Source organism: Anabrus simplex, chromosome 1 (genome assembly GCF_040414725.1).
Source record: "Anabrus simplex isolate iqAnaSimp1 chromosome 1, ASM4041472v1, whole genome shotgun sequence".
Lineage (NCBI taxonomy): Eukaryota > Metazoa > Arthropoda > Insecta > Orthoptera > Tettigoniidae > Anabrus > Anabrus simplex.
Window position 1 is genome coordinate 1,050,746,337 of NC_090265.1, and position 21,384 is coordinate 1,050,767,720.

General features: G+C 39.1%; 1 protein-coding gene across 1 annotated transcript in view; it reads right to left on the reverse strand.

The window, feature by feature from the left end:
* LOC136857948 (cadherin-AgCad1) overlaps window positions 1-21,384 on the reverse strand; it is a 452,227-nt gene that overhangs the window by 11,190 nt on the left and 419,653 nt on the right. Inside the window, exon 32 of the mRNA XM_067137073.2 lies at window positions 10,166-10,327. Coding sequence (XP_066993174.2) covers window positions 10,166-10,327 — 162 coding nt within the window. The remainder of the gene's footprint in view (window positions 1-10,165; window positions 10,328-21,384) is intronic.

The following is a 21,384-nucleotide window of genomic DNA, read 5'->3' on the forward strand; positions in this document are numbered from 1 at the left end:
TTAGGACTTCATGTTATATCAGCAACATGGACAGAAATAGCCGCTATTTTGCTGCCCAGTGGTTGAACAGTACACATTACATTCAAAATTCCTCTAAATTTAAATGAAAGTTCAGTGTCTGGATTAAAATTAAATTCCAAAGTAGCTGATGATAGTCAATTAGCACAGCTCAATAAGGGATAAAGCACCAATGGCAAAAGGTCATTCATTATTGTGTGCGAATCCTCTTGTAAAATATATCGTAGGTAACAACATTCCATTTCTTCTGGTGGGAAAATTACTGGTCTTGGGGAAGATGTCATAAAGGTTTTGTCTGTTTTTCCACATGTTTATTGCCAAACAATTATTTATAATTGTAATTAATAGTCTCATCTTTGACCCTTCTTCAAAATACACTGCTTACATAAAAATATGCAGTCAAAAGCACAAAAATATTGAATTCACTGATTTTTTGCAGGAAATTGGTAATGGCGACTATCCCTCTGTAGATGGTGACAGATCAAATGTTATTGAACTATAAGCCAGAATTTTAGCACATGATGATGTCATGATTGAAATTTATAGCAAAAAGTTCACTTCTGCAAAAGATGTCATCATTTTCTCGAAAGTTGCCATTCTTAATGAATTATTTTGGAAGTCATTGGGCTTATACCTGGTAGTTCAGAACCATTCATTAGCATCAATAATACTGAAGATGAAAGCTAGCTACTTCAGTTACCTACATAATTCTTGAATTCCTTGGAGTTAACGGTTTGCCTCCACATATTTTTATTCTAAAAATTGGAGCCATAATTATGTTACCTAGAAATCTGAAGATTTCCCAATGACTCCTAAATGGAACCAGATTAGGGTCTAATTGTAAGAATTATGTACAAAAATTGTTTAGATTTGGAAATAATAAGTTGTGATAAAGCACAGAATACTCTAATCCCTCAAACTGACTGAAAAACTTCCAATAAAACACTTCCATTTTCTTTCATGAGGCAGCAATTTCCAATTTGCATGGCATTTTGTATCACGATCAATAAACCTCAAGGTCTCTCTTTACCTCAGCCAGTTTTCAACCATGGCCAGTTAAATGTTGCAATGTCAAGAGAGCGATATTTTAAAGTTGCAATAGTGCCAAAAGGTAATTGTACAAGGAATGCACTGAGAAAGTAGCTGCACAGTTTGGGTCACGTAGCTATCAGCTTGCATTCAGGAGATAGTGGGTTCGAACTCTACTGAAGGCTTTCCCATTTTCCCATTTTCATGCCAGGCAAATGCTGGGGCTGTATATTAATTAAGACCACGGTTGTTTCCTTCCCACTTCTAGACATTTCCTATCCCATCATTGCCATAAAACCTGTCTATGTTGGTGCGACATCAAGAAAGTTTATTAAAGAAACTTAGTAGTTTCTTTAATAGATTTAGACAAGTCAATGAAGGTTCAAATAAAATATCTATTATGGTTTATCAACAGTCAAGAAAGTTGTAAAAAAAATAAGGTACAAGGAATGCCATATATAAGGATATCCTTCAATTAAATAATTACTCCATTGACCATCGTATCTTGACGGCTTCAGCTAGTTATATATAACAACATTTTCATACTCCAACTAACATAGCATTTCTCTAGTTTATCAAGAGTAGAAGAATTCTGTATGAGGTAATGCTTTAGGCTAGAGGGCATGGGAAACATTTTAATGACAGAGGGAGAAAAGAGGGAAGATGGAAAAGGAAGTGACCAAGTTTATACTATCATATGCTTAAACTTTATTCTGGCCTCTACTTGTGAATAAAGAAATTAGTGTAGGGGAAAAGAGAGTAACAGGCTCATGCACACATGCTGATTGTTTTGACTCACATTTCATTTTTAAAGCCATTAGTGACAGTGTCTTTGAGCTATCTCATCAGTTAATGAACTGAAGATACAGTAAAACTTGGTTAAGAAGTTCCCGCATAATAAGTTTTCCCACCTAAGACATGTGAAATTCTCAGTCCCTTGATTGGCCACATTAAGATAATTGTATACTTTTCCCATTTAAAGTTTCCTGGTATTTACAGAAAGTTTTCCCAGTTAAACAGTCCAGATTTTAGAGCCCCTTGACATGTAAAACATCTGTGCTAGGCAGCTCATATTTAGAACTCTCCTGTTTCTGCGAAGTTGCACTCTTTGTTTGATCATTCATGCGCTTGACACTGACATCACCAAGCCAGTCCGTGCTTGCCAAGGTTATGCAAAGTCATGCTGTGATGACACCAACACCATATCTCTCTCTCTCTCTCTCTCTCTCTCTCTCTCACACACACACACACACACACACACACACACACACACACACACACACACACACACACACAAAAGGGAGAGTCAAATTATAACTGAACACCCATTACAATGTGACCATGAAATGGCTTTATTCAAAAGTAATTACCAAAAGCGTTAATACATTTATCCCACTGGAAGATGAGGCAATCAATTTCAGCTTTGTAGAAAAAAGTAGGTCACTGATAGATTCACAACCGCACTCACTCTTGCAATTCGTCGTCTGAATGAAACCGACGTCCACGAATGTCTTTCTACAGGGCACCAAAAATGTGAAAATCGCAAGGCGAAAGATCCAGGCTATACAGAGGATGTTGAAATTTTTCCAACCAAATCGCTGAAGCATAGCCATTGCCAGATTGAAAGTATGGGGGCGAGCATTATCATGCAACAGGATGACTCCGTTTAACAGCATTCCATGGTGTTTTGACTTGGCACGCCGCAGTTTCTGCAAAGAGTCTTCATAGCTCTGAGCATTGATTGTAGTTCCATGCTCAAGGAAGTCAACAAGCAGAGGACCCCTGCAGTCATAGAAGAAGTTCATCGTGAATTTACCGGAACTAGTGTGAACAGCTTTGGATTTCTTTGGCAGGGGAGAATTGCGGTGTTTCCATTGTTGGCTTTGCCGTTTGCTCTTGGGCTCGAAATGGTGGCATCATGTGTCATCCCCTGCGACGATACGGGACAGAAACACATACTCTTGGTCATGGTACCACTACAGATGACTCAGACATGACACTATTCTGTCAATCTTTGTCCCTCTGTCAGTTGACATGGAACCTACTGTGTGCAAATTTTGTGGAAATGCAAGTGATCTTTGATAATGACATGCACAGAGCCATGGCTAATGCCAATCTGAACAATAATTTCTAACTCTGTGATTCATCAGATTTCCTGGATTAGGCCATCAACTCACCCTATCACATCAGGAGTAACGGCTCGAAGAATCTGTTCTGGGCGTGCATCACCTTACAGTGATACGGGATTCTTGGAATCTTCTATGCCACTCGTTCACACTTGTCATGGACAAGCAGTGTTCACCATACATAGCAGACATGCGATTATGAGTTTTGCATACTCCAGCACCCTCAGTCACCAGAAAACGAACCAGACTTCTCTGCTCTTCTTTGCTTGCCTCCATTTCTACAGATGAACAAACACGCCAGACCAGTCCGCGCACCAACAAAGACATAACCCAACAATTGCATGCGTCCGTGAGTTGTCACTATGCAGTTTTTCTACCACAGCGATGACAGTATCGATATGTAATAACAGTGTTGCCACCTTTCACGCAGGATGTGTGTTACGACGAGTGTTCAGTTTCATTATAAGTTAAAAACTTCATTCTTTGGTATTGAACTGAGATTCACAATTGGAATTGAGGAAAAGTTCAACCTATTCAATACTAAGTATGTCGTATAAGATGTTTACAACATGTTATTTATTAGTTTAAAGTACCGGTTTCGATGCATGTTAGTGTCATCTTCAGCTTGAAGTTACAAGATGGGCAGGATACTTAACATATTACTGTGTACAATATACATGCAATACAGAGTACAACTGGTTACAATTTTACATTTAGGACTAAATAAACAATGGATAAAATATGATGGAGTGATGTAACGCATTACAGGCATTATAGTCTAGTATGGTATATTGGTGTTGTATAATAAAAGTTGGTGAGTGAGAGTAAAAATCTTCTCACAATGCAGAACAAGTACACTGAACAAGGCTTCACTATTGAGCTGAGACAACTTTAATTTAAATTCAACCTCATTCAACCTCATTCAATCCCAACTTAAGGTGTACTGACTAAAAACAAATATCAGATGGCCTTACCAACCATACATTATACTGGACCTTGACTTATATCTTCATTGATATTAACAGAAATGTGGACTTTTACTCTCACTCACCAACTTTTATTATACAACACCAATGTACCATACTAGACTATAGTGCCTGTAATGCGTTACATCACTCCATCATATTTTATCCATTGTTTATTTAGTCCTAAATGTAAAATTGTAACCAATTGTACTCTGTATTGCATGTTTATTGTATACAGTAATATGTTATGTATCCTGTCCATCTTGTAACTTCAAGCTGAAGATGACGCTAGTATGCGTCGAAACCGGTACTTTAAACTAATAAATAACATGTTGTAAACATCTTATACAGAATACTTAGTATTGAATAGGTTGAACTTTTCCTCAGTTCCAATTGTGTTCCGTTTCATTTAACTGCCCCTTATATATCAGCCCATTTTTGTATCATTCACAAACAAGGAAATCTGCCGGCTATGTGTTTCAATTGTATTTTAGGGTACAAGTTTTCAGGCTTTATCCTGTTTAAGAAGTTTCCTGATTAAGAAGTTCTTTTTTTGACTTGTCCCTTGAAAAACTTCTTAACAGAGTTTTACTGATTGATGATGGGATCTAAAATAGGGTATAAAACAGAAGATGGGCAGAAACACAGCAAAGGCTCTACTACTTGCAGATGACATAGTGATATGATATGGTGAGAAAATGAAATGGAAGTACAGGAATAAGTTAATGTATGGAGCCCAATGAAAGAAGGTTGCAATGAGAATAAGCACAGAGAAGAGTAAAATAGTAGTGATGACAAGAGGAAGGAAGGAAGGAAGGAAGGAAGGAAGGAAGGAAGGAAGGAAGGAAGGAAGGAGAGGAGAAGATAGAAGTAAACAGAAAACCAATACAGCAAATGTTATGAGAATTTTAAATACTTGGGAAATGTAATCACAGAAGATGGTAAGATAACTGAGGAGACTGGAAAGAGAGTAGAAGCAAATGGTTTTTACCAGAGTATGAGGGGTATACTGGAGAATCAAGAAGTTTCAAGAAAATACATTTGACCTATTATATATTGATTATGATATTCAGCAGATGCAAGGCCAGAACAAAACAAGATGAGAAGAAAGTTCAGGCATTCAAGATGAAATTTCTTAGAGGTATTGTAGGGAAGACTAGAAAAGATACAACCAGAAATTAAGAGATTAGAAAGAAGACTGAAGTTTCAGAACTAGAGGTAAAGCAAGAAACAAGCAAGCTGAAATGGTATGCATACATGATGAGCATGGGAAAAAACTGAATTCCAAAAGAAAGTATTTAAAAAGAAATCAAGAAGAGAAAGCATAACATGATAGCAAGCGTAATTGGCAGTCATACAAATTTTAGTGAAAAATGGAAGGCTATATATAGGTACCTTAAGGCAGAAACAGATTCCAAACAGGACATTCCAGGAATCATTAATGAACAAGGGGAGTGTGTATGTGAGGATCTTCAAAAGGCAGAAGTATTCAGTCAGCAGTATGTAAAGATTGTTGGTTACAAGGATTATGTCCAGATAGGGGAGGAGACTAATGCTAAAGAAGTATTAAAGTTTACCTATGACAACAATGGCATTTACAATAAGATACAAAAGTTGGAAACTAGAAAAGTGGCTGGAATTGATAAGATTTTTGGGGATATACTAAAGACAATGGGTTGGCATATAGTACCACATCTTAAGTACTTATTTGATTATTGTTTGCAAGAAGGAGCTATACCAAATGAATGGAGAGTTGCTATAGTAGCCCCTGTGTATAAAGGAAAGGGTGATAGACGTGAAGCTGAAAATTACAGGCCAGTCAGTTCGACATGCATTGAATGTAAGCTTTGGGAAAGCATTCTTTCTGATTATATTAGACAAGTTTGCAAAATTAATAACTGGTTTGATAGAAGGCAGTTCGGGTTTATGAAAGGTTATTCTACTGAAGATCTACTTGTAGGATTCCAGCAAGCTATAGCAGATATCTTGGATTCAGGAAGTCAAATGGGCTGTCTTACAAAATTGTACAAAACATGAGATTCATAGTCTGTAATGCAAATGGACTGTATCGCGATTGACCTGTCTAAGGCATTTGATAGGGTGAATCATGGGACTCTACTGGCAAAAGATGAGTGCAATTGGACTGGAGAAAAGAGTGACTGAATAGGTTGAACTATTTCTAGAAAGTAGATCTCAGAGAATTAGAGTAGGCAAAGCTTCATCTGACCCTGTAATAATTAAGAGGGAAATTCCTCAAGGTAGTATGATTGGACCTTTATGTTTTCTTATACACTCATGTTCAAAAAAACCAGAACACCTTGAAAGACTAGAGATAGGAAGTTAACATTCACAGAACATTTGCATTAGTATGTTCTGAAGAAATGGTTAGCATTTGAACCATGTCGACTCTCAGGTTCAAGGTCCACATCGATATATCGGCGCATCACCACCGTCTGGTAAAATGTGCCTGCGGCTCTCGTCATCGCTATAAACTGAAGGTAATGGATCAATGTGACTTGAGCAAACATGCAGGATGCCTCACAGATGTATGCAGAAACTGTACCGTCAAATGAGCGAGTTTGAAAGAGGGCGCATTATTGGCATGAGAGAACGTGATGCATCCATCCGGGAAACTGCTGCTCATGTGGGCCGAAGTACATCAGTAGTGCAACGGGTGTGTACAGAATGGTTCACAGAAGGCTGTAGAACATGACGAGATGGGTCTGCTCGCACCACCCAGACAACCCCCAGAGAAGATCGACACATCATACGAATGGCATTGCAGGACAGATCTGCGTCCTCCTCGGCTCTGGCGCTACAGTGGAAGAGTGTAACACATCACATACTATCAGGAGTGACAGTCTGTCACCGTTTATTACGGTCTGGGTTACCAGCACGTCATCCACTTCTCCGCCTAACTTTGACTAATCTGCATAAATATGCTAAACTACAATGGTGTATGGAACAACATCACTGGGGACAGGAATGGCAGCAGATAGTGTTTTTGGATGAATCCAGGTTCTGCTTGTTTGAAAATAATGGCCACATTTTGGTTTGTCACACACAGTGGCAAAGGCATCACACTGACTGGATTTGCACAAGACATACAGTGCCAACTCGAGGCCTTATGGTGTGGGGTGCTATTGGGTACAACCACAAATCACAGTTGGTGCGTGTCCAGGGCACTGTGACCAGTTTGATCTACGTGAATGACATCCTGCGACCCGTAACAGTACCCTTTCTGCACGACACCCCAGATGCCACATTTCAGCAGGACAATGTGGGACCACATGTTGCTGTACGAACACGTGCCTTCTTGTAGTCATAGGATGTCAGACTGTCACCCTGGCTCGACCAATCACTGGACTTGCCACCAATCGGAAATGTGTGGGATATGGTGAAACGACGGGTGTGGCGCTGTGACTCAATGCCAACCACCAAAGATGAACTGTGGAACCAGGTGAATGCAGTATGGATGGCTATACCCCACAACGCCATTCGCGCCTTATACACGTCGATGCTATCATGCATTGAACAAGTTATCAGTACCCATGGACGACTGAGTGCCTACTAGGCAACAGGACACATGCTGAATCTAGGTGACTGAAATACTAATCATTTCTGCAGAACAAACTAATGAACATGTCCTGTGAATATGAACATCCTATCTCTAGTCTTTCAAGGTTTTCTGTTTTTTATGAATGAGTGTATAAATAAATGCTATGAGTAAAGAAGTGGAATCAGAGATAAGGGTTTTTGGAGATGATGTTATTCTGTATAGAGTAATAAATAAGTTATAAGATCATGAGCAACTGCAAACTGACTTCGATAATGTTGTGAGATGGATACCAAGCATTGGTATGATGATAAACAGGGTTAAAAGACAGGTTGTGAGTTTCAAAAATAAGAAAAATCCTCTCAGTTTTAACTACTGCGTTGATGGAGTGAAAGTTCCTTATGGAGATCACTGTAAGTACCTAGGGGCTGGTCCCGCTCCCTAGTTGTACCCCCGACCCAAAGTCTCACGCTGCAGGACACTGCCCTTGAGAGGGTAGAGTTGGGATCCCTCACTGAGTTCGAGGGAAAAACCAACCTTGGATGTTAAACAGATTAAGATAGAAAGAAAGAAAGAAAGAAAGAAAGAAATAAAGAAAGAAAGAAAGAAAGAAAGAAAGAAAGAAAGAAAGAAAGAAATAATACAATACAATTTTGGATTCCATTGGAATACCGGATAAAACCTGGAGAGCATAACTTTTATTCACAAGATATATTACTAGTCCATTTATAATGTCCAATTAATTACTTCATAGATAGCAATAGTAATTTATAGATAGTAATCTTCATTGAGATAATCACATAAATGAGATTGTAAATAAAGAGTACAGATCTCTGCACATGGTTATGAGGGTGTTTAGGGGTTGCAGTAAGGATGTAAGGGAGAGGGCATACGAATCTCTGGTAAGACCCCAAATAGAGTTTGGTTCCAGTGTATGGGACCCTCACCAGGATTACTTGATTAAAGAACAAGAAAAAATCCAAAGAAAAGCAGCTCAATTTGTTCTGGGTAATTTCCGACAAAATAGCGTTACAAAAATGTTGCAAAGTTTGGACTGGGAAGATGTGGGAGAAAGGAGATGAGCTGCTCAACAAAATGGCATGTTACAAGTACTGAAAATCACTGTGAATCCGTATTGAAAGTAATCTTACGATAAATGTAAGAAATGTATTTCTCTTCCACCTATTCAATGCAACTCATTAACATATTGAGTTGTATTGAATAGGTGGAAAAGAAATAAATTTCTTACATTTAACATAAGTGGCATGTTCCGAGCTCTCAGTGGAGAGATGGCATGGAATGAAATTAGTAGACGAATAAGTTTGAGTGGTGTCTTCAAAAGTAGGAAAGATCACAATATGAAGATAAAGTTGGAATTCAAGAGGACAAATTGGGGCAAATATTTGTCTATAGGAAGGGGAGTTAGGGATTGGAATAACTTACCATGGGAGATGTTTAATAAATGTCCAATTTCTTTGAAATCATTTAAGAAAAGGGTAGGATAGCAACAGATAGGGAATCTGCCACCTGAGTAACTGCCCTAAATGCAGATCAGTAGTGACTGATTGATAGAGACCTCAAAGAAGGGCTCAAAAGAGGTGGGTGGTTACAGTGGAGGAGAGTAGAGAAAAGAGAGCATGAAACATAGTTAAGAAATACTGGAAGCAGGAAAAGGAGTGATGAAGAGACCGGCAACAATGGAGGTCCTTGATTGATAACCCAACCAAGTGGAGAACTGGATAGGAATTGAAGAAGAAGAAGAAGAAGGAGGAGGAGAAGAATAATGTACAATTGTATAGGTTCAGTGTACTAATTATGACAATTGTTTAAAAAAAAACTGGGAATGTCCATCCATATTAACTAGTCTCACCACAACATTCTCTTGAACATCCTTGTTAAGCAGCAGCTTTACACATTACATAAGCTATGAACCAACAATGAGATAAATGTGGGTGGTAATGACTATGTATTCTAAATGAGTTCATAAAGATCAATGATACTTATAAGGTCAGGGTTGAGCTCAAAGACAAGGAACTATCTAAGGGACATACCTTTCATTCATCAAGGATACAAATCATAATGCTTGAGGAGAGTCTCAGAATCACCAAAACAATTTTGAAAATGGAGAAAAAGAAACCAATATGGCTTAGAAATATTTGAGATATGAATGAAGAAAGAATGCCAGAAAAAAATAGGGGTGGAGGGAGATCAGAATATGACTGATGGATCTTGTAAATACAACTGGACCTAACAGGAATGTGTTGATGGATAAGAATTGATATAATGGAAACCAACAATACTTTTCTCACCTGGTTGGATCTGAATCATGGAAAATTATGATTATGATGCTGTGATTAATTTCTTACACATTTTAGAACCAAAGTTCCACAAAAGCAACAAGATGATCACACATTTTCAAAAGAATATGGACTGGGAAATCCTACAAATTAATAACTATGAAATGGATATACCTCATATTATCGTAGTCAGGTACCACGTCTTCATTCCAAACTGGGTTAGAGCCTTCAACAGCATGCCTGTTTGTATTAGGAACAGCAATTCCTACTCTGTTCAGGCCTGAATCTTGAGAACCAAACTTTGTGGTGGATAATTTGTCAAGACGCTTATTCAGCCTGCAAAAATGAAACATTTTATTACCATCAATTAAGAATTGTTCCTAGATAACATAAATTAAAATTATCACCTAAACAGACACCAAAGTTACTTTCTTCTTTTTAATTTCAGAACCCCCCTCATGCTTTGGGCATGATGTGAACCATACTCATCTTGGTGAGAATCTTTCCCTATCCTACCCTCAATTACAAATACACTGAAATAGACACACAAAGTATACTGGGCTTATAATCACAATGCCTCCTACAAGAAGCAGAGGCAAGAATGATAACATTCCATGTTACTGTACATAAGGCAAGGAAACAGGTATACATAGTTCAACAGATTGTGGATGTTTGGCACTATTTATGTGATCTTTAACACTGTAGTTCTAAGACAGTGCTGTAACTTCTACAGCATATATAGGTAGAAAAAGACAGAAGGTTGCAAGCTAATTACTCTCCAACCACCCTTCCTCTGTGGACTCTGTGAGTGAGTGAGTGAGTGAGTGAGAGAGAGAGAGAGAGGGAGAGAGAGAATACGAGTTAGTTAAGACCTGTCATTGTTAATTTGCTTATAACTAATTTGTACTTAATTACGATTCTAAAAACTAAGTGGTAAAATACATAAACATAGGCATTTTTAAACACAATGGACAGTTTAACAATTTAAATGACAGTGCTAAAATTGGAATATTCATTGATTCTAATAACACTGATGTCCAAAACACAGTAATATCTTTATAATAATGATATTTGGCTAAAATTCTCAAGTCTTAACCTTGAGATAAATTACAAAGGCTGAGGATGCTTGAAACCAAGCGATACATGTCCCTTTTAATGTAGTGTTGTAGCAATGTGAACTTCTAACAACACAAAATCAATTGTATTGAAAAGGTGGAATAGGAAAATAAAAAATACAAATTTGTATGCAAATTATAGCAAATTTCAATACAGGTCTAAACATGAGATTAGCTACATGTAATAAGTGCTATGTTCTGAGCTGTCAGTGGAGAGATGGCATGGAATGAAATTAGTAGACAAATAAGTTTGAGTGGTGTCTTCAAAAGTAGGAAAGATCACAATATGAAGATAAAGTTGGAATTCAAGAGGAAAAATTGGGGCAAATATTTCTTTATAGGAAGGGGAGTTAGGTGTTGGAATAACTTACCAAGGGAGATGTTCAATAAATTTCCAATTTCTTTGCAATCATTTAAGGAAAGGATAGGAAAACAACAGATAGGGAATCTGCCACCTGGGCGACTGCCCTAAATGCAGATCAATAGTGACTGATTGAGTGATTGAAGACTATGCTCATTTCGGTGTATGATAGCTGAGGTGTTCTTGAGTGTCATCCCACTTGTGAGGGCCAAACCTCAATGCCTAGTACCACTGCACATTTCTGGAGGCCATCTGCATTGTACACTAGGTGGAAATGTCAAGTACTAATGGACAACGCCATACTCCTCCACGATAAAGCTACAGGCCACACTGTATCCGCTATCAGGTACCTTGTACAGTGGGAGGGATGAGAAGTCTTTGAACATTCTCCATGTTCATACCTCAATCTACGTGACTTCGATTTCATTTCAAAACTGAAGAAGCCACTGTGTGAGATGTGCTTTGCAAACATGACAACCATCATAATGGCATATCACCGAGCTCGATAGCTGCAGTTGCTTAAGTGCGGCCAGTATCCAGTATTCGGGAGATAGTGGGTTCGAACCCCACTGTCGGCACCCTGAAGATGGTTTTCCGTGGTTTCCCATTTTCACAGCAGGAAAAAACTGGGGCTGTACCTTAAGTAAAGCCATGGCCGCTTCCTTCCCAGTCCTATCCCTTTCCTGTCCCATCTTCGCCATAAGACCTATCTGTGTCGGTGCAATGTAAAGCCAATTGCATAATGGCATATCAGGACAGATGATACACACTGATGCAACCAAGATGTTAGCTGATTGTAATTCACATTTTTGGTACTGCATAAGAAAATACTATAACATTCTGTTCTATGTGTTTATTTTTCAACTGCCCCCCCCACGCCATTAGTTCTGTACCCCAACCTGAGTTGATGCTAGCACCGAGACACACATTGCCTTGGTCTTCCAGCGCACATTGTGGATTTCCCACACTGCAGCATTATCAAACATTATTACAACATGTAATAAAAAAACCAAACCCCATGGCGCAACAGCAACTGCTGGTCAGCCCGAAGACCTGCAGATTATGAGGTGTCGTGTGGACAGCATAACAAATCCTCATGGCTGTTATTCTTGGTTCTCTAGACCAGGGCTGCCATCTCACTGCCAGATAGCTCCTCAATTGTAATCACGTAGGCTGAGAGAACCTCGAACCAACCCTCAGATCCAGGTAAAAATCCCTGACCTGGCCGTGAATCGAACCTGGGGCCTCCTGGTAAGTGGCAGGCATGCTACCCCTACACCGCGGGGCCGGCATTACAACATGTAGTGAACTCCATATATAATTTTTTTAAAATGCTATTTGTTCAGGGCCCCTACTTGCATCATGTGATATGAACCTGCATGTAAGTGGAATGAAGGAAGTGTAGAGTGTTGAATGTGAGGAAAGGAATGTTAAGGATGACACAAACACCCAGTACCCAGGCCAGGGATATTAATCATTTACAACTAAAAACCCCTAACCTAGTCAGGAATCGAACCCGGGGCCGTCGGGTGACAGGCGGACGCGTTGCCCCCTACACCACGGGGTCGGACTCCATATATCATACAGAGACAAAAGAGCACAATAATGCAGACACCATATTTACCTGATTTTTCTTGGTTCAAAAAAGAATAAAACCAGAAGCTGCCATAAGTAAGATTTTGCCATCATGTAGATTCAAGTCCGGTTTCATTAACGATTGTTAAATATATAACAACTCATTAGTTAACACCATGTTAAAAATTTAACATGTTAAGATTTGTGTTTTTATTCAAACATTTTCTGAGAAATGTTAGCTAACATGTTGTTAACCCTCAACTTGTGAGGTGCGGTCACACAGGCCACAGGAAACTTTTCAAGTTTTATTTTATTCCCTTCAGTTATTGGCACCTGCTTTTTCTTCCATCTACCTTCCTAGCGTGTGATCTCGAGTCACTCCACAGCTCAGTGTTACTCTAGCTGTTGACGGGTGTGGTTGATTGTGTAGTAAAATTTTTGAGCAGTGTCACAGACTGCACCTCACTGTTTACATTCCATCTTGACCACGCAGGCATGTAGGAAACCATGGATATGAAACCACAGTACAATCATGGCTTAAAGAAGGTGCAAGTGATACTGAAACTGACTCTGGTGAAGATTTCTTTATTTCATATAGTGACAATAGTTCAGAAAATTTTCTTGAAGTATGTCAGAGATGGCCGGCCCCGTGGTATAGGGGTAGCATGCCTGTCTCTTACCCGGAGGCCCCGAGTTCGATTCCCGGCCAGGTCAGGGATTTTTACCTGGACCTGAAGGCTGGTTCGAGGTCCACTCAGCATACGTGATTAGAATTGAGGACCTATCTGATGGTGAGATAGCGGCCCCGGTCTTGAAAGCCAAGAATAACGGCCGAGAGGATTCGTCGTGCTGACCACATGACACCTCATAATCTGCAGACCTTCGGGTTGAGGAGTGGTAGCTTGGTAGGCCAAGGCTCTTCAAGAGCTGTAGAGCCATGGGGTTTGGTTTGGTTTTTAGTGTCAGAGATGGTACAGAAGGGGGAAGAAGAAGAAAATGAGGCTTGAAATGGCGAGGATAGCACGTCTAGAAGAGTATGCTATGGAAAAATTAGATATAAATCATCACTTAAGCCATTCTAGAACCATAGAAGGACACAAAATCATAAGAAAATTATCTGAATTATCTTTAAAAAAATTATCTGTGCTTACATGCTGGGTGATATTTGACAAAATAAAGTAATTAAACCTGTTTACTTTTTCACTCTATTAGTCATATATTTTTTTTTCATCTCCTTGGAGGAGTGGAAGGTAAAGGCTTTCACTATCTGTAACCTCGGCACTTGATGGAGTAGAGTGGTTAGCTCTACGCCCGTCTGCCTTTTCCCCCAGGAATTAAGCTGGTACTCATTTTTGGTGTAGGATGAGTGAACCTCAGGGCCATGTGCACCTCCGGAAGTGGAAATCTCGCTTTTTAAATTTTACGACTTCCTGACGGGGAATCGAACCCACGTCCTTCCGGGCGAGCCGAGCACGCCTTTACCGCCTCGGCCAGGCAGCCCCTATTAGTCACATATACCTGATGTTAAATATGAGTTGTATAATGAAATTTCACAAATGTTTCTTTTTTTAAATTAATTAAAACCAATGATCAGGCAGAAGATTTTGCCGTTCCCTATTAGGAGTGAATATTAGTATAATAGACATACTTTTTTATTTTTATAAAATATTCACATTTTAACCCGCGTTAAATGAATGGAAGTACCAATAAAAGGAATTTTAATTGCTTGAGTACATGTGGCTATGGGTAACTATGATATATCAGCGGTCTCTGAGACCTCACCTCACAAAGTATGTCCCAGGGTTAACTCTCGCAAGAGTTACAAACAGTGTAATCTAGAAGGCAGTGGCAGAACCAAGCAGATTTTGAGCTCACTCGAATGCAGTTTTGTTTGAATACAGCTGTAAATCATGGTGCGTGAAATCAGCACAAACAGGTTATCTCAACATTTAAATTGCAGTCGCCAGTTAAGAACGGGAAACTATTTTTTACAGACTCCTCTTATCCTTTCCAAGCTGCCCAGGATCCCTTTGTAACTTATCCCCACTTCAAACACCAGCAAAATAGGATATTTCATACGAGTTGTGGATTATCTGTTGATAATCTTCTGCTGAAGTCTTCTTATGGATGCAGAAACTCTGCAAACAATTCTGCTAACTGAAGCTTTTGATATTCTAGCCTTGTCTCCAAACATTACATGAAAAATTGTTGGTCATGCATTTAAAAATTATTTGATCTCGAATGTGCTTAATGGCAAAAAGACAGTGACAAAGAAAGTGAATCTGAATTATCTGATGGCAATGAATGACTAAACAATATGGCAGAAAATTTATTCTTTTTGTTCTGAGTGTTTCATTAATTCCTCTTTTTATATTTTCATTTCTGATTTCCTGATTTCTGGCATATAATTGAATAAATATGTTTATTAAAATAACTCAAGTTTCAGTTCCTTATGAGTCATAAAGAAACAATATGAATTTACTTTTCCACAAAATTGTAGGGTAAGTTCTGCTTGCCTAATAGTATATAGAGAAATTGCTCCTGACCCCATCATGTACTATTAACTATAATTTCTAAACACTATATATTGAATTTCTAAAAAGGGTTAGCTGGTTTGAAAAATATTAATTACATAAGAAGGAATGAAAATAAGTTAGCTCTTGGGTTTTCATTCCAGATTTAATCTGTTTATTTATCCTTGTTTTTTCAGTTTGTACATCACAGCATAAGAAATGGTACTGACTGAAGAGTTTCTAATATATACATATTAACAGTATGAATTATGTATACCATTGTCATTTTCTCCTTGACAGCAGAAATTTGGTAGATTTGGTGGTAAATACCTGGAAATTATTTTACTGGACTTACTTAATTAGAGTCTCATATGTTTAGCCTAACAGCTCAAGTACAAAGGGAAAGAAATGTAGACCATCTTCACGGATTCTTCTTTCCCCTGATGGTATAGGCACCCGCAATGTAGGCACTCTCACGTATCACTGAGGATTGGCTCTTCTGATCTGTAGAGAGTATTCCCTTCACCCCTGTATGACAGAGATGGCCTTCATCCTTAAGGTGGTTTTGGCTGCTTGCCACGACATTGCTCTAGGGCTCACCTTGGTCCCGCGACAGCAAGAAATTCCTGTACAGGACAATCTTCATCATGCTGCTTGACATGCCTTTACTATTAGCGTTGTCTCTCTTCCACTTTTTCTCCAATAGCTGTAACGCTGAAGGATCCTTGCATGTGCTCATTACACACTCGACTGATCAGAGTTACCACCTGCATGACCACCACAACATTCACATCTCTGTAGTGTGAATTTACTGATCATGCTTCTTCTGTTTTGCCCAACATCTGAAGCCATAAAACAAAGAGATGGTTTGATAACCATCTTGTAAACTTTCTCTTTAAAGTTTATAGGCATCCGCTGTCTCACGAGAGATCTGTCAGTGATCACCATTTTATCCAGCCAACACTGAAATGATGCTTGACATGATAGTTGATTGTGGCATCAGTGGTGATGACAGAGCTGATTTATTTGAATGGGTCAGTGTCATCATCAGTGCTTTGCCTGCTAGGAAGACAGTGTTGTGTGGATCAAACAGCTTTGGTTCTGCAGGAAGGTAAAGTTGCAGAACATGTATTCTCTCTTCTTATGGTTGGTCCTGAGTCCTTTTCTTTTCAGAAATGCTGTCCATTGTCCTAAGGCTGCCTTGACCTCTTCAAGTATTTTACTGACCTGAATGACATCATCTATGTTGCAAGGTCCATGGTAGTTCTGGCATCAGCTGCTATGTCAAGCAGTTAATGACAAAGTCGAATAGAACTGAACTCAGTGCTGATCCCTGATGCACACCAACTTCAACAGGAAAACTTTCAGACATAACTCAACTACCTTTCACTTCAGTATAGGAAATTATTTGTTTGTTTGTTTGTTTGTTTATCTGTCATATGGCTTTTCATTCTGGAAGTGTCCGAGGACAAATCATCGTCAACAGCGTCATAGGTCTTCACACTAGAGAGAGGTTTTGAACAGAAGCCAGCCCCTTGACATGCAATCTAGTAATTAGAAATGGCCATATTTCACCGCATGATCATCACACTTTTTGTATCAAATTTTTTGAAAAAATAGCATGCAAAGAATATTTTAATACCAGTATTTGTATTACTGAAAAAATTAATTTATAACTAAATTGTATTTTATACAAGTTTAAGATTCACGTAATAATCATGTATATAATGAAAATACTGAGAATAGTCCAAAACAAAACTTCATAATTTATTTCCAAAGTTCAGTGAACCTTCTCCAATCTGAAAATAAAAATGAACTTATTAAGTTAATTGCCAATTGCTGATCACTGCTCATTATCCACTCATAAAATCGATGTAAGTGGTACTTAAATAGTTTTTTAATACAGGACATATATGTCCAGTGACTGCAAAGTAGATGTTAGGCCACCTGGAATGACTACCTGTCATGCATATTTTCATTGAGAAATTGCTTCACTTTGTTCATGAGGTGACCTCAGAATCTATCAAAAATAAGCAGAGCCAGCTGTTTCACTAAAGCACCGGATCTTCTATCACACACAGTTGACACCCAGTCCAGCATCAGTTCTACGACCGTCCAACCCATTCATTGCACTCATACGAGGGTTCGAACTTAAATAGTGGCAACACTGCTGTGGAGACACTATGCAACGGAATCTAATATTGTCGCTGATAGCACACGTTGGTTACAAACCTACCTTACCTCAGAGCAAATGGACTCACCCTTCCCACATCACCTGCGTGTGCACAAACCATGCAACGGAATCCAATATTGTCGCTGATAGCACACGTTGGTTACATACCTACCTTACCTCAGAGCAAATGGACTCGCCCTTCCCACACCACCTGCATGCGCACAAGTGAGAGAAACACAGTCATGTGTGAGCTAGCGGTCTAACGTAACGTTGTCACTATGTTTTCCAAACAGGAACAATGGAGTTGGATCAAAATTGAATGTGCCAGAGGTCATACAGTACAACATTGTCATCAAGGTCTACAAGAGGCTTGCGGGGAATCTGCATTGCCTTATAGAACAGTGGCACGTTGGATAAAAGCCTTCAACGATGGTCGGCAAACTGTGGCAGACATTCATCAGGCAGGGCGTCCAACGAGTGAAGAAGTGCATGCTCTTGCCGCGTTACTGGACAGTGATCAAAACCAGACGATTTGTGAGCATTCGGTTCGGAACTGTTGCGGAGATTCGACAGGCAGTAGACCACTCCATTCACACCATCAACAGAACAGGCTCTGCTAAAGGTATACTACGACTTCTACATCACTGAAACAGGTTATACACAATGCTGGTGACTACACTGAAGGAGAGTAAAGGTTGCTAACATGTAACTCTTTTGTATCTCTTGTAAATAAATAGTTGCCACTATTTAAGTTCCAACCTTCGTACATGAATTCCATGGAGAAAGAAAGCAAGTACGAAGTTTCCTGGTGCAAACTTAAGACAAATCGGTGAAAATTTACAAGTTTGTCCATGTAATCAGCAAGCAACTGTGACATGTTGTTGTTCCCCTTCGTACTGACAGATTGTGTCATCGCATCAACCTCATAACCCACCCATGACTCACCTTAAAGTGAGTTATGGGAACGTTGTGTTTGCACGTTACCTCTCGTGCATTCATTTGTAACATTTCATATGATACACTGTAGCCATTGTTATGCATTTCATTGATGTACACAAACACTTCTTCATCAATTTTTGGACATTTCCTTGTTTTTGGACATCTAAACATGGTTTAGTTTGTATTTTTTTTGCTTATCTTAATTTCCGCCAGACACACACCAAGTCTCAACTCACTGAAAATTTTCTTTGCACAGCTCTGTTACCATGCTGTTCATTGAAGACAATTTACCTTTAGCTTGAAGGCCACAGAATATTTTCTGTAACTATCCATAATTACAAATATATGCTTCACGTGTTAATGTGTTGCTATGTAAATTACTGTCTGTAACTGTTCAGTATTATTGTATTTTAAAAAATATTTCTAAAACACCCAAAAAATCAAAATAAAAATTTAATCCTCATGCACACATGTCTACAGTAATCAAATCACAAACACACACATGCATCAGTACAGTCCAGAACAGTCACTACTTCTGTGAGACGGGAAACAGGAAAATCTTACGTATCCCCACAACATGGGGAAATCCACTTGAAGTGAAGTACAAGGGTTGCAAGCAGGGCTGTACCTACTCATAAATTTCCCAGTACTGGAATGTTCGATTGTGCATTATAGCAGACCATAAGAACATGACAATGTTATGAAGAAAGTATTCATTCATTCTGATGTGTACCATTGATAAGAGCAAATATTAACTTTCTTTTTCCTGAATTAGATTCTCAAGGACTCATTTTGTCATCATTTGCCTGTATGTTCCAATACCACTGCACCCTTGGTTGCAGTGCTTTGTAAGGTACTTGAAATGGCGTATGGCTTTTAGTGCCGGGAGTGTCCTAGGACATGAACGGCTCACCAGGTGCAGGTCTTTTGATTTGACTCCCGTAGGCGACCTGCGCGTCGTGATGAGGATGGAATGATGGTTGAAGATGACCAATGATGGTCAAAATTCCTGACCCTGCCGGGCATCGAACCCGGGGGCTCTGTGACGAAAGGCCAGCACGCTAACCATTTAGCCATGGAGCCAGACAGCCGTACCTGAAGACAAGTGTGCGATGCTGGTATTTCTCAGTGATGTTGCCGATAAGCGATGACTTGCAGCCTTATATTTTAAATGAGAACTCGTATGACACTGGTGAATAAATTGTACATTGTCTCGCGACCATGTTGTCAAATTACTGACAAGCCATTCATCATACATATAATGGTATTATTTATTTATATGTTGCACAACATCTTGCAAACGTGACGGTTGCCAAATTTCCGATAAGCTATATACATACGAGGGTCGAGTCATAAGTCATGGCAACTATTTTTTTTCTCGCGAACAGGAGACAACATGGAAAATCTAAGATATGCATGTGGAAATATAGGGCATGTACTTATGCCTAGTGCCTGAAGACAAATTCTGACTTCAGGAGATTCTCGCAGGAAAGTGACAGAACACAGACCATTGGTAAACATTGTTTTATTATGGTATAGACAGCAAATACACAAGACAACGTACAAAGGACAGTTCTCCACTGGTTACAGACCTTTGAAATAATTACCCAAGGTTTCCACTGTGCGTTACCAGTGGTGGAGCAGGCGCTGAATACCATTCGCTGCATGTGTATCGCTAACATGTGACACCTCTCTCTGAAATGCTGTTACGATGTCCTCTTTGTTAGCAAACCGTTGTCCACGTAATAGCTTCTGGACTTCAGGAATTAGATCATAGTCACACACCTAATGTTTTCACAACTCAGCATGGCATTGGCATGCATTTCTGCCACAGAGAACTGCTATTTTAATATACGATCATTGCTCCTGCTTGTTGACTTCCATTTTGTGACGCTCTCACTCACACACTGAACTTGGGGGCATGCTTAGACCCACACTGTTGTTTACATACACCATCTAGTGGCATCATACGCAAGTACATACTGTACGTTTCCAAATGCATATCTTAGATTTTCCATGTTGTCTCCTGTTCGCAAGAAGAAAAATAGTTGCCATGACTTATGACTCGACCTCCATATTTAAATTATGCATTCCTATGCAACTTACATTGCAGTTTCATTTAACTTTTAAACAGATTGATGTACAAAATTTTGATGTGCCATGATTATGTGATGAAATTTTAAAATCCAATTTTTGTATTGAAAATAAAGGATGCGACAATTATGCAGTAGCGACGATTACGCAGTGACAACTATTATGCGGTGAAATACGGTATACACCACCACTTCTCCTACCCTATTGGCCATAATTCTGATGGTGAAAATGTCTTCCACGAATGGGACTGAAACTGGCTAACCATGGTATCAGATCATAGAGGCTTGACACCTTGATGATCATGTTCACCAGTCATGAATCAGTTTTCATTTTGGCATTGCAATACTGCCTGGACGATCTCTCTCTCTCTCTGGGAACATGGTCCATGGCTTTCTCCAGGTCAATAAACACGATACAGATTATGACAATAAAATATTAAAACGAGCAAACAAATTTATGTATTTCTATAATCAGGCTGGTACAAAAGTTAATATAATCCAAACACTAACCGATTCCTATGAACCACCTCAATCATCTAGTATCAATCTGAATTGTATCAATACATTCACTTTTTAGTCAAGGGTCCATGTTTCTCTTCCTTCACAGTGATCAAGAACAAGAAA